Source organism: Andrographis paniculata, unplaced genomic scaffold, assembly GCF_009805555.1.
Source record: "Andrographis paniculata isolate CXL003 unplaced genomic scaffold, ASM980555v1 Contig69END, whole genome shotgun sequence".
Classification (NCBI taxonomy): Eukaryota; Viridiplantae; Streptophyta; class Magnoliopsida; order Lamiales; family Acanthaceae; genus Andrographis; species Andrographis paniculata.
Genome location: NW_026137605.1, coordinates 8,672,849 through 8,687,437, shown reverse-complemented (window position 1 = coordinate 8,687,437; position 14,589 = coordinate 8,672,849). Strand labels below are relative to the sequence as shown.

Below are 14,589 nucleotides of genomic sequence, written 5' to 3'. Positions count from 1 at the left end.
AAAAAAAAATAAAAAAATTAGAATATTAATTGGATGGAATATTATATTTTATATATATATATATGTATCTTATATGTAGGCTGCAAAACGACGTCGTAAGGTCCAACGATTCGATTCTCCCTTTTCTGTCTTCCATTTATTCGAAATTTCCCTAAATGCAACAGCGCTCTGCTTCACCGCCTTTGCTGCTCGCGAATGATCTACGAGAATCACCCACCAGTTTCTCCGACATTGAGGTGAGTTGGCGTTCTTATGTGATTCCCCCTATTTGTGCCCTTCGCTACCTGCTAATTGAGATCTATTTTCCATTTCTTCAGGCGCCTCACTTGTTGAGCAGAAATTCCGGTGGTTTCCGTTTTCCGCGAATTTCTGGAGCAGTCGTTAACTGAGGTAAGCATTTTATTGTTTGGTTCTGTCATGCTCGGGGTGTAGTCTTTAATGCGCTAAGCTATGGAAGTGTGCGACGTATGTGCTCTTCTTTGCTGTGTTATTCGCGTAAAAATATTCAGTTTCTTTGGAATCACTGTCTGTTTTCCACGGTTAGCTGTTCGAGCATTCTGAGTTGGGTAATCTGTAGCCTAGTATGTATTAGGTTGATTGTAACAGTATAGATAAGAATGAATGAATGCTCTGCTATCAATCTAAACACGAATTCCTCGAACATTTAAAGTTTGACGTTGTTCCAAAGGTATGCCTAATTATTTAAGTGACAACATGAGGACCTCTTATCATTTAAGTTTTTTTGATCGGAAAACTGCTGGTGAGGAGAATTCTTTCAGTCAGGGCTCCAAACCTACAGTAGTGATTATAATTCATCCTTATGATTGTCCAGAGTGTGCTATTAAAGGTTAATTTTCTGATATTGAGACACTACATAATCAAGTTGTCTTAAGGTAGATTATAGTTGTGACCTAGCACATACCGTACAGACCAGCCCTTTAGTATTTTGTGTGGATTGAAATCTCAGAGAGAATCTGTGATAGCCACAGCTACCTTCTCATATTGGACCTTATACACACCATTTGATGTTTTAGATTATCTGTCTCGGTTCTGCTTATTCCCTTCCTTCTCTTCTTCACTGTTAACTTTTTGGTAAATATCACATAAACTGAGTCTTCAATCTTCTATGTAAAGGGAATTTCTTGCCTGTTGTTGGATAAGTGAACTTTGGTTACTTATTAAAAAGCTCTTGCACTGAGTCTTTGTATATGTCTTTTCCAGTTAACTCTTATAAAATAACTTGTTCTACATCCCTCAGATGTTGTATGATGCATGCAATACCATGAATCGCTATAACCAGAAGTTAATTATTATCAAGCTCAGAATTCTGGGGAGTAATATATCTGCATTATCTTAATTTATCACATCAGAAAAAGTTGCATAGATTATATTGGGCTGAATCTCTTGTTTATGATGAAAGGAAATTTTGTTATATCCATTTCCAAATCCATGGCTGCTGAAAGCCGCGAAATTTTGATGTTGAATTCAATGGAGTGTTGTATCGATCTATTGATTTGAGATAGTAGAGAGAATGTTTTGGGTATTATTGTTACCAGTTTGTCATCTCCAATAGTTCAATAATAGCTCTCTCTTCTTTCTCTCTGTGTGTGTAAAAGCTGATAGTTTTATGTTATGCAAATAATAAGTCTCTATGTACATGTATAATATGCTATACACTATATAATGATCTAAGGTATTGTATTTTACTCACTGAGCTTTTGAAAATCTTCCATTAATTTTTCCTTGCTTGTTGAATAAAGAGAGTGAATTATCACAAGGGTTTGCTATTTCAGATGCGAAATCTCCTAATAAGAATTTTCTAATTGAATCTATTCGTAATAATAACAAATTCATAATAATCACTATTCTTACATAATATGCCAGTCTTAGCAGCTGGTTGAAATCCATAATGATTAAGCTCAACAACTCAATCCCCCGGAACTGCCATTGCTTAGTTTTACTAAACCCTTTCTTCTAGAAATCTTCAATAAAAAGAGTATGCCAAAGGTGTTAGCTTTGGATAAGTTACAGCAATGTGTATCTTATGCTTTTTTGGCATCTAATCGAACCTCACTTGATATCTAGGAGCATCTTAAAGAGCCATGGCTAAGCACCACCCTGATCTGATTATGTGCCGGAAGCAGCCTGGAATAGCAATCGGAAGGCTTTGTGAGAAATGTGATGGAAAATGTGTAATTTGTGATTCCTACGTGCGCCCATGCACTCTCGTACGAGTTTGCGATGAATGCAACTATGGATCATTCCAAGGTCGCTGCGTCATCTGCGGAGGTGTCGGGGTTTCCGATGCTTACTACTGCAAGGAGTGCACTCAGCAAGAAAAGGATCGCGATGGGTGCCCGAAAATAGTCAATCTAGGAAGCGCGAAAACGGATCTGTTCTACGAACGCAAGAAATATGGATTTAAGAAAAGGTGACCTTACTCCCTTCCCTTCTTCAATATTTTGGACATAGTTGGTCAATATGCATTAGAAATGTGTCTTTACAACCTTGTTTTGGCCCGACTATTCTAATTTGTCTCTTCATGTTCGACTATTTCTCTTATTTCCGATGTCTTGTGTCTTTGCATGTTAATTTGGTACTCCTTGGCTTTTGATGATTTCTGCTTATATTTCTAGAATTCGGTAATTCTTAGTTTTGATGATTTCTTTGATGATAGGGAGTTTGTTTGGTTTTGATTTGAGTTTGAGTTTTTTATTTGAATTTTAATATTTTGATATAATATTTTGCGATAAAAAATTATGTATATTTATCGAAAATCGTACGTGCTGAATGGTGGTTGAAACTAAAACATGTGTTTGGATCTTGTGTTGTAGAGAATTTGTTAGGTAGGTTGTTTTGTATGTGTTTTGTATTAGATTTTTTTTTTTTTTTTTAAATATAGATATTATATATGACATTTTTAGTGACGGTAGTTTAGTGCACAAATAAGAACGAACGAAGATACTAGGGAACCATCTAAGTTTGGGTCAGTTTATGTGTTGGTATATATATATACCTTTTGAAATTATAATTCACATTTATTTTTGTGTGATGCTATGAATTATATCAGTTTTGTGTAATAAATTATTTTGAAATAGCAAAATTTTAAATTGAAAAATATATAAACCAATTTGGAATTTTCTATAGAACTTGTAACGTATTAAACTTGCTTTTGCCAGCTCTGAATTATTGTGTTGAAAATGAGGCTCTTTTAGTTGTATTTATGTACATGTCAATATTCTAATATATATTTAGAGTTTGTTTAGTTATGGTTTAAAGTTAATTTAAAATGTAAGTGGTTTAAATTATTTATTAAAATTGTGCAGGAGTGTTGATTTGAAATCATAAAAGAATAAATTCTTAGCTTTCTTTTATATATATATATATATATATGTGTGTGTGTATATCAGGTTCGTCTAATGACTTGTGAGATCGTATAAAATCCTTTGCTTAAAAGTAACGACATTATCTATGTAACGTAGTGAAATAAAAAAATTTAATTTATCTTATAAGTTATCTATCGTTTTTATGTCTGTCAAATATAATAATGATGGATGTTTTTATTGGATTCTATGTACTAATGTGTAAATTAATGATTCATCATAATGCACGTCTTTCCTCCCCTGATTTTGGGGGCTAATTGTAAAGTTGTATTTACTTTTAGGGTCGTTTTTTAAAAAAAAAAAAAAATAATGGAAAATATCAGACCTAGTGGAATGAAACAAAAGATACGTGATTTTAATAAAAAAGAATTACTAATAAAAAATGGATATTGCATTGTACAGTGTATGTGTAAGTTTGTTCTTTTTGGCGTTTCGATCAGACTGGGAACACTTTTCAACAAAATCTGTACTTTTTGTATGACCAACTTTGTTTATTTCAATAATAATAATAATAATAATAATAATAATAATAATAATAATAATAATAATAATGTTTTTATTGAAATTAGCTGGGCTTTTTGACAAAATATATGCCCTAATTTCGGAGTGATTGATTTTATTTTATTTTTTGTTTATTGCTCATATTTATGGAGGTCGTGATTTATGGTCACATGATATTAAGGTTAGTTTGAAAATATTAGCAGCAAGTAACAACTCACACAACAAATACTATAATAGCAATGAATGGGCAAGAAATGGGGGTTGCGTGTAATAGCTACGTAATTACACCTGTATGTATCTGAAAATTACGTTACGACATAGTTGAATAATAATAATAATAATAATAATAATAATAATAATAATAATGGACGTGCGGTGCAGTAGTTGTCCAGAATTAAATTAACACACACAGAAGCACTACGACTAGGTCTAGTAGTCAACTCTGAAACACATGCATACATACAATCAATTCTTTTTTCTCTCTCAGTATTTCACATTGTAAAAAATGTTTAGACTACTTCATTTAATATTTTAATTAATTATAGACTGCAGATATGCGATGATGATATAGGAGTGATAAATATATATATTTATATATATCTTAACATATATTTTATTATAAATATTCTAAAATATATATTAATATTCCTATCGGATATACTGATCGGTTAATACATTTGTTATAGTCGTTGATAGCACTCAAAAACATCTTAGGCTTTGATTTGAAGGATTGGATTTTAAATTTACTATTCATTCTATTTTTTCTCTTTAAAAACATCAAATTAAACATCTATTTTTTATTTTTTATATTATACTAAAAAATGAATTTTACATTCAAAATATCACATCAACACCAATTTATATCACATCATACAACTATTCAAATTCAAAATTTTTACCGGCCCCAAACAAACACAACCTTAATAGACATTTATTAATTAATGGAAAGGATGAGCGGATTGATATAATAGTATTATAGTGGGTCATTTGAATTTGATGACATTTTTCTTGGTCAAACCTGTTATACAAAAACTCTTCTGCTAGCTTAATAATACTCCTTGTAAACTCAACAAGAAGTAGTGACTACGTAGGTATCCATCATAAAATAATCACAATTATAATAGTAATAAAAAAGCCCACCAACCCCACACATCCCAATACGTGTATATTATTTATTATATATACATTTCTAGAGAGAGAGCAGTCATCGGCACAAAATCAGGAGGACAGCAGTAGGCAGGCAGCATTGAATTTAAATGTAAAAAAAAATATTAACAATAATAATTAACAAAGAACAACGATGGCTACACCCTACAAGTGAAGCTCCACAACATATCATCATATAATAATAATACTCAAGTAAATAAATAAATGAATAGAGTGTGTTTGACACCCGCACAAACAAACAAACAAATATTACAAATTACAATCACTATCTACATTCTGTAATGACTGACTGACTGACTGACATACATACAATATCAATATCTCAATCATATATATATATATATATATCTACATCAACAAAATAATCCCTTGGTAATCAAATAATCAAATAATCAAATAAACAAAGTGTAGTGTAGGCTACCAATTTCAACACCATCCCCCACCCCCACCCCCACCCCCACCCCCACCCAGCTGGCATACACAATACTACAACTTCACATCATCATCCTACTCCTAATTCTTCCTTTATCAACCAAACCAAACCCCACTATTCCACTTCCACGTCTCCTCTCTCTCTCTCTCTCTCTAAAATACATACATACATACATATAATCTCTAATATAAATCCCTCTGGTTCCAATCACATCCTTATCCACACAATTATTGAATTGAATTGAATATATATGCATCCATACAAAACTGCACATCAACCCCCCCAACTCCCATCATCCTCCCCAACCCCAACCCCAACCCCAACCCCAACCTATCTATATCTATTTCAAACCAAAATAACCACTCATCACAATAAAAACACTTCTATCAAAATAACATTCAAACCAAAACTGATGATGATGACCAAGCAAAGCAGCTCAGCAAGAACTAGCAATGAAGTTCATTGCCAAACCATCCAATTCTTCCAAACATTTTCCCAACTTAAAAATATAAATAAATAAAACACATATTGCATTCTAGCTAGACACACAGAAATTGGCTTCAGATTCAAATAAAAATGGGCATGCATGCATCATAATCATAATCATCTCTAACCACATGAAATCCCTAAATTACTACAATAAATATCTCACTTCACTCACTGATCATTAACAACGATGGACGATAATCATAAAAGGTGGTAATCGAAGTCAAGAATCAAACCTCAGCCAATATTCCATCTTTTTTACCGGCCATCCGACGACGTGAACGAATCCGCAAACCCTGAAGGCCGAGTCGGAATGCTCGTCTGAGTGTTGTCACTGCTTCCGATGTAAGACGACCCGCTGACTCCACTCATGCCTTCCAGCGCCTGCCATTTCTTCACCGCCTGCGGCAGCGTCATGTCGTAGTCGATTCCGTAGGCATCTTCCGGGTCTGCAGGCTCGGAGGGTTTCCAGAGCTCCGCTAGGGAAGATAGGATGTTGACAGCATGTCCCATGTCGGGCCGCTGATAGGGCTCCCGGGCTGAGCAATGGCCAGCTAGCTCTGCAACCGTGCTGATGCTGGCAAGAGTTTCTTCATCGACATCCATGTTCGGATCGATAGCTTTACGGAAAGTGTCCTTGTTGACAAGCACTCGCCTGAACCACGGCACAAGATGTTGGCTTTCTTCCGGAAGGGTTTCATCTAGAGCCTTCCGGCCAGTGATCGTCTCCATTAGGATTACCCCGAAGCTGAACACGTCGATTTTGGTACTCACTCGGCCCGTCACTATCCAATTACACAGATAAAGAAGTTACTTTTAAACGAACATTATCAGAGGTACGAAAATCATATCATATGAGCATCAAGTGCATAAAATAACTTATGAATCAAAGAAAACTTGCAGCAGACATTGTATTGAATCTCATCATATATATATATATATATATCAGCATATACGAAGAACAACAAAGCCTGAGAATCAAACTACCTGCATATTCGGGAGCAAGATATCCGAAAGTCCCGGCCAATCTGGTAGCAACTGAAACATCCCCATTAGGTGCGAGGCGAACCAAACCAAAATCTGCAACTTTAGCCCTCATATCATCTCCAAGAAGAATGTTCGACGGTTTAAGATCCCTATGGATGAAACTCTGCTGAGCTAAACTATGGAGGTACTCGACACCTCTGGCAACATCGAGCGCGATAGTCAGCCTTTTCGACCATGGAAGGGGCTTCAAATCTTCTTCCTTCCAGTTAAATAGAAACCTGCTAAGTGTCCCCTGAGGCATGTACTCGTACACTAGCAGCTTCTCGTTTCCGTCCAGGCAATATCCGAGAAGAGTGACCAAATGCCTGTGCCGAACTTTTGTAAGGACAGCAATTTCGGATTTGAACTCGGCCAACCCCTTCTCACTAATCACGCCGCATTCCATCCTCTTGACAGCAATTTGAGTCCCGTCGGGGAGCTCTCCCTTGTAAACAGTTCCAAAGCCGCCTCTTCCGAGTATGTTCTTTTCGCTGAAATTGTCGGTCACATCTCGCAGGACTTGGATGGATATCACCATGCTACCGGCCTCGACAATGTGAATGTCACTCGTTGCGCCACTTCCATGGCTGTATGTCTCGCTGGCACCACCGCCTCCATTGACACTCGAACCAGCAACTGTGATCTTGACAGCATTGTCGGAACCTGAGTCGCGAGGATGGATAACCATTGTGTGGGGAGACTGGACTTTTCCGGTACGTTTGTGCTTAGCTCGGTAAACGCATAAGGCTAACACCCCTGCGCCAACCAACACACAAACTCCCCCTACTACTGTGCCTACAACCACTCCAGACGACGTTTTCTTATCATGTCCTGAATCATCTCCTTTCGGATTCGACCCCGGCTGATTCCCCTTTCCACCTTGTGCAGTCGGAGGAGGAGCATCTTTCCCGATATTCAAATTTCCGCTAGTCTGCACCACCACATTATCCCTAAATGATGGAACTTTTCCATAAATGTTATTGTTTGACAAATCCAACAAGACAAGATTCGGCAATTGGGTCAGCTCATTTGGAATCGTTCCCGTCAAGTTATTACCGGACAGAACCAATCGTTGCAGCGAAGTGATTCTCGCGAAGCTCGGAGATACAGTTCCATCAAGTCCCATTCCATGGAAATTTATGACAGTGATATTCCCACTGTTGCAGGTAATCCCCTTCCATGAAGAACCACACGGATCATTCCCTTTCCAGCTTGAGGCAAACATGGCTGGATAGCCGAAATCATGAACCACTGCGAGCAAATCATTCACCCGTGGATCACATTCGGCTCCGGGAGTATTCGTGCAGAAACTGTTGCTGTTCGGCGCCAAGTCGACCTGAACTGATTTGCTGAACAGAGGATACTTCCCCTGCAACATATTGTTGCTTAGATTCACAGTCATGAGCGTTTTCAATCCTACCAAGGTTTCCGGCACCGGACCTGTAAGACTATTGTCTCTTAAACTGAAATTCTGCAGCTGTATTAAGCCGGACAAATCTGGTATAGGTCCGGTGAAGGAATTTCCGTGCAGCCAGACTTCAGATAACTGAGTCATGTTCTGTAATACAGTAATGGAGCCATTGAGTCTCGAACTGCTCTGCTGGCCGTTCAGCCACAAGGACTGTATCGAAGAGCCGGCGAACGTCGCCGGCAACGGACCTTCGAGATTGTTATACGATAAATACAGTTTAGTCAAACTGGCGAACTTTTCAGCGCTTAGGAATTCCGGTATGGGGCCGCGGAGATTAGTTCGGACGGCGGAAAACGTTTGCAATCCAGACGCACTTTGAAGCGACGCCGGAATTGTCCAGGGGGCAAAGGAATTGGAGTCGAGAAAAACAGCTTGAAGAGAGACCATACCGTCGAAGAAATCCGGCGGAATTGAGGCGAAATTGTTGTCGTTGAGGAGAAGGCTCTGCAGAGATTTCAAGCCGGAGAAGGTCGGGAGAGCGCCGGTGAGATTGTTGCGGAAGACTTCGAAGACTTGCAGTTCGGTGAGGGTGTTGATGCCCGGCGGGAGAGATCCTTCTAGATTCTGCTCGCCGATTTGGATCCGGGTCACCCGCCCGCCGTTGCACTGGATGTGCTTCCATTTGCAGGGGTCCGGGTCGGCCCACCCGAGCTGACTCGGATCCTTCAAGTTCTTCTTCAAATCCTGCATAACCGCCGCGTCGCCGGACTGGCAGTCTCCGGCGGCGGCCAACAGCGAGAAGACGGCGATGAACGCGAAAATCGATGCCATTAAACCTCAACTCTAGCCGAAACAACAGCAAGCGACTCCTCAATTCCTCGATTCCGGCACGGTTAGAGAAAATTCTAGAGTTTCTTCCCACAAAATCTCACGTTATGTACAGAAGCAAGCGTCGAGCAATTGAGGATGATAACAAACACATACAGAACAGAAATCTGAAAATCGGCGCCGGCAGCGAGGATTTTTCGCAGTTCCTTGTCTGTTGGGGAATGTTGAGATGGAAAATGAGGGTTTCTTGCGGGGATTGAGAGAGAGAAAGGGGAATTGAATCTGGAATGGAATGGGAAGGGTTTGTGAGGGCTTTTGGAGAGAGAAAGGAAGAAAGGAAGAGAGAGAAAGGAGTGTGTGTAGTTTATGTAGTACTGTGTGTTCTTTCTCACCACTAAAAGGTAGAGTGAGAATTGTGCGTGAGCTCACAGTTGGCACATGGCGCGTGGCGCCCACTTTCAGATTTAATTTATATATATATATATTTTATACAATTTTCATTATTATACTCTATTTTTTAAAAATATTTGTTCGGTTGTGTATAAGTGTATTTTTTTTTTTGTGATTTTGATTTTTTTTTAAAAAATAAATAAATAAGAACTTTAAATTAAATTTAAATTTTGAAAGCATTCTAGAATTAAATAATAAAAATATTAGAATGTTAAATAATATTCTATTTATCTTGAATAATATTTTTGGAAAAAAAATATATAGATATTAATGAATAGTTTTTATGACATATTCAATTAATAAGGCAGGCGTACACTATTGATAGGTTTACAACATATGACTGTTGCATAATTTGATGGTTTTCTTTGAAACTATAACCAAACAAAATAGTGTGATGTGTATTTTTTTTTTAATATTTATTTAATATGATATAAATAAATATTAATATAATATTTTGAATATAAAATAAATTTATAATATAATATAAAAAAATAATTATTTAATTTTATATTTTTTAAAAAAACTAAAAATTCAGTAATAAAAAAATATGTGGTAAATCAACAAAAGAATACAACTTATATATTCCACACAATAATTTTTTAATTTTCTCAAAAATATCCTATAAAATATTATTTTAATTAAATTTTCAAATAGAAAACACTAATGTCAATGTAAACCAAAAGTCTGTTCAATGTTGTATAAGAAACTGTTTTGTGTTGGTAACATAAAAAATAATATTTTGTATTAATTAATGAATGATATATATTATATTAATATGTATAAATTTGTATATTTTAAATAATATTTATGAAAAGCGTTCAATTGAAAATTTACATATAATTGATTTTTTTATACCAAATAGTATTACATTCACTTTCTATTTTACTTATAAAACATTCCATTTTTATTTTTTATTTTAAAGAAACACCCATAATATAGACATGCATTGAATTAACGCTATATTTAATATTGTATGAATAAATATTTGGTAAGAACAGTAATTGTGAAAATTATTATATAATTATAGCCTAATTGTGGCTGTAGCTTTATAATTTATTGTGTCTGTTATTGCCGTATTAATAGGTTTTTAATATTTATACCTATTTTTAAAATCATGGAAACAATATTATTGATTTTTTTTTTTTCTAAAAATATGTTATAAAAATAACATATTTCTATTAAAACAAAATGATTATTTGAAAAAATTATTAGATATATTAATTACAAATTATAGAACATAAAGAAGTAAAAATAATAGTAATAATAATATAATACTCTTTCCATCATATTTTAAATAATATTTTGTATTTAAAATAATAATATTTAATTAGTTAATAATAATAAATTATAATATTTTTTTATTTTATTTTATATAATTGGTATGGTTAGTAATTTAAGAAAATTAATATATATATATAATTAAAAGAAGTTTAGAAAATATATTTAAATATTTTAAAAATTATATCTCAATAAAATATATACAATATGAATATTACTTCATAGAGAATAAATTTTTATATAATAAAAATAAATAATATATATTTGTTATTGATTAACATAAATCAATTTTTATAAAAAAATTGAGAGAATAATTTTATCAAATTTTGTAAAGTATCGTTTGTTACTTGGCATACTAAAGCGAAAAATATGTATAATAGGTTATATGATGGAGGAGTATAACTTTTGTTTATTTTGGGATTTATTTACTTTTATTTTTACTACTTCCTCCGTCCCATTGAAAGGTTGTTATTTTTTATTTTTCGTTCGTCCCAAAATAAGATTATTATTTTGGGATTTATTTACTTTTATTTTTACTACTTCCTCCGTCCCATTGAAAGGTTGTTATTTTTTATTTTCGTTCGTCCCAAAATAAGATTATTATTTCATAATTTAATAATTGTACTATTTACCTAACATAATAAATACCCTTTCAACTTACAATATATTACACAAATATCGTTACTTTTATATTACATTATACTAACAGGGATATTTTTGTCTTTTTTACTACAATCAAATATAATACTAATATTAAAAAATTTACGTGCAAAAAGCAAACGTCACTCTTTCACGGGGACGAAGGGAGTACTATAAGTTTTATGGGTAACATTTTTTTTATTATTTATAATTTAGATGTACTTGAGAAAAAATAGTACTTCATCCATGTTAAAGATAATTGATTTTTTTCATTAGTGATACAATATTTAAGGAAATGGTATTTAATTAGTTAATAATAGTGATTATGATATTATTTTACTAATATAATGTATTTATGTTTGGTTAACATTTTAATTTTTGTCTTTTTGATAAAAATAATTATTGATTTTGATATTTTATTGCCATAACCACATCCATAACCCAAGTCAATTTACGGGATTTTTTAAATTTACTAGTTTTAATTTTATATATTTTTATTGAAAATAATATTATTAAGAGAAATCAAAATAAACATAAACATTTTAAATAGATTCTTATAGTAAAAAACCATTTTTTATTATTTATTTTGGTAAAAAGATAATTAAAATTGTAACATGGAAAGCATTTGATTTGTCTTCAAATGCAAAATACTTTTTCACTCTAATTAAATGTACTTTTTGTTTATATATAACTTTAATATTTTATTAGTTAATAAAAAAATATAAAATTATTTTATATTTTTATTTAATAAAACATAAATAAAATGAATAATATAATTAAAATTAAATGTATTTTGATATTTATAAATATAATTATTTTACTATAACTGAAAACAACCATATTTGAATGGACGGATAAAAATAGATATTGAATATATATGAAAAAAAAATATTATTCATCTCACGCATTTTATATTACTCCATCGGTCCACAGTCTTTCTATCCGATTGCTTTTTGCATATAGATTTTAGTATATTAATATTATATTATTATATGGTACAATTGATATAAAGACTATTATATCCTTTAAGATTTATGGTATTAAGTGTTATTTGATGACATTTGTGTAATATTATATAAAGGGTGAGATAATTTTATATTTTAGTGGAAGATACATTTACTTAAAAAAGAAACGGATACATTTGCGATAGATATGCTAAAATGGCAAAATAGATAAATTGGCGGTGAACGAATGAAGCATTATTTTTAAAAAAAATATATATCAAAATAATATTTAAGCAAAAATTTAAATAAAAATTAAACTTCAAATCAAAATAAAGATATAACTGCAAAATTCAAATTCAATTATAGGTTCTGGCCATTATTGTCTCTCAATGACTTAATTATTTCGTTATATATTGCAATATCCAAAGAGTCGTTATTATTTTAGTTGTGGTTGTTTATGAAAATTGAATGCAAACCATTAAATTCCACCAAATATATTTCTCACATATAATATTTATATTTTAATATTATATAAAATTCTTAATACTAATTATCAATATATTTCGCACATATAATATATAATTTATTTAAATTAAATACAATGCGATTTGTCCAATAATAAATTTCACATAATACATATGTGATATTTATATTTAGAAATACAATAAGAACATATTATATATGAAATACATTGCAGATAATTTATTATATAAATAACATCCATATTAAAAATGTGTATAATTTTTTTTTTGGGTTATGTTAATGTTGTTTGATTTTGCAGTTGATTTTAATTTTTTGTTTAAATAATTATTTGATATATGATATTTTATATAAAAATAAATATTTTTAGAAAAAAGAGGTGTATATTTAAAGAAAAAACAATAATTTATACAAATTTGAATTTTTTTTTTTTTTTAAATTATATTTGACAATTGAACAAGGCTTTTCGAAAAAAGAAATATAATATCAATAAAAATTTATACCTAAATGTGAATACTGGATAAATGGAAAGGAATCATTATTCATTAAAAAAGTCATTTTGGTAAGTGAAGTGATAGGTTTTTTTTTTTTTTTTTTTTTTTTCTTGGATAAAAAAGCTGTATCTAATTCACATAAATCAAAAAGCTGTATCAGATTCACACCAAATTTTAAAAAGGTATAGCATTTGTATGGTTGCCTTTACATTTTTTTTTTTAAAAATAAAAATAAAAAATAATTTATTTTATTCTTCTCCAAAAATATTATACTAGCAGATATCAATTATTCTATTTATATATTACATAATATATATGTATATTTATAATTTTTGTATTTACCTCTCTTTCGTTATTTAATGGTGGTTTAGGGTTTACGGTGGTTTCATAGTTATAAAGTTTTTAAATCTCTGTAGTTAAGATTTTTGTGCAAAATAATTATTGTTAACTAATAATAAAAGAAGATTAAATGCAAAATTTTTTAAAATATAAAAAAAAATGACACAATTTTTAAAAAATAGAGAACTCATGTAATTTTTATACACCATATATTTTATATTGTTTTGCCTAGAATTTTTTTACTATATTATTTATTACACTATTGTATAAATACATTGTTCTGTTTATATATAGGATTTTGAACTTTTGAAAATTTAGGAAGATTTAAAAATGAGAAAAAATTGAATATTTGATAAAATATTTTATTTAAATATAATGATTTAATGTGATTTCTTAAACAGATTATTATTAATGAATGATGATAAATTTTTAAAAATCAGAGCTAAGTTTTAAGTGATTTTATATGCTTCGAATTTAAATATATTATGAAAAATAATTTTGGACCCAATTGAGTAAGGGTTAAAACAAAGCCCATTTTAGAAGCCCAGTGATATCTAATAGGGCGCAGTTCAGTAAAAAACGGCCCAATTTCCGGAGCTATACGGCGTCGTTTCCCGGGTTAGGGAAGTGAAAAAGGCGTGACTTTTGCAGCCACGTGGCAGTTTGTTGTTCGTCGGTGAGTATCACAGCGTCACCATCAGTCACACCAACGTGTCTTCCTCCTACACAG

The 14,589-nt window shown here is 32.1% G+C and overlaps 2 protein-coding genes across 2 annotated transcripts; one reads left to right on the top strand and one right to left on the bottom strand.

The window, feature by feature from the left end:
- Positions 1-55: 55 nt before the first annotated feature.
- LOC127263622 (PHD finger-like domain-containing protein 5A) lies at positions 56-2,773 on the top strand. Its single transcript, XM_051292733.1, has 3 exons — positions 56-236; positions 318-390; positions 2,086-2,773. Exon 3 carries the CDS (start codon positions 2,103-2,105, stop codon positions 2,433-2,435), a length of 333 nt encoding a protein of 110 aa, XP_051148690.1. The 5' UTR covers positions 56-236; positions 318-390; positions 2,086-2,102; the 3' UTR covers positions 2,436-2,773.
- Positions 2,774-6,024: 3,251 nt separating this feature from the next.
- Positions 6,025-9,595, bottom strand: LOC127263620 (receptor protein kinase TMK1-like). The gene is made up of 2 exons (XM_051292730.1): positions 6,958-9,595; positions 6,025-6,755 (listed from the first exon to the last, which is right to left on the bottom strand). Exons 1-2 carry the CDS (start codon positions 9,236-9,238, stop codon positions 6,229-6,231), a joined length of 2,808 nt encoding a protein of 935 aa, XP_051148687.1. The 5' UTR covers positions 9,239-9,595; the 3' UTR covers positions 6,025-6,228.
- Positions 9,596-14,589: the final 4,994 nt, after the last annotated feature.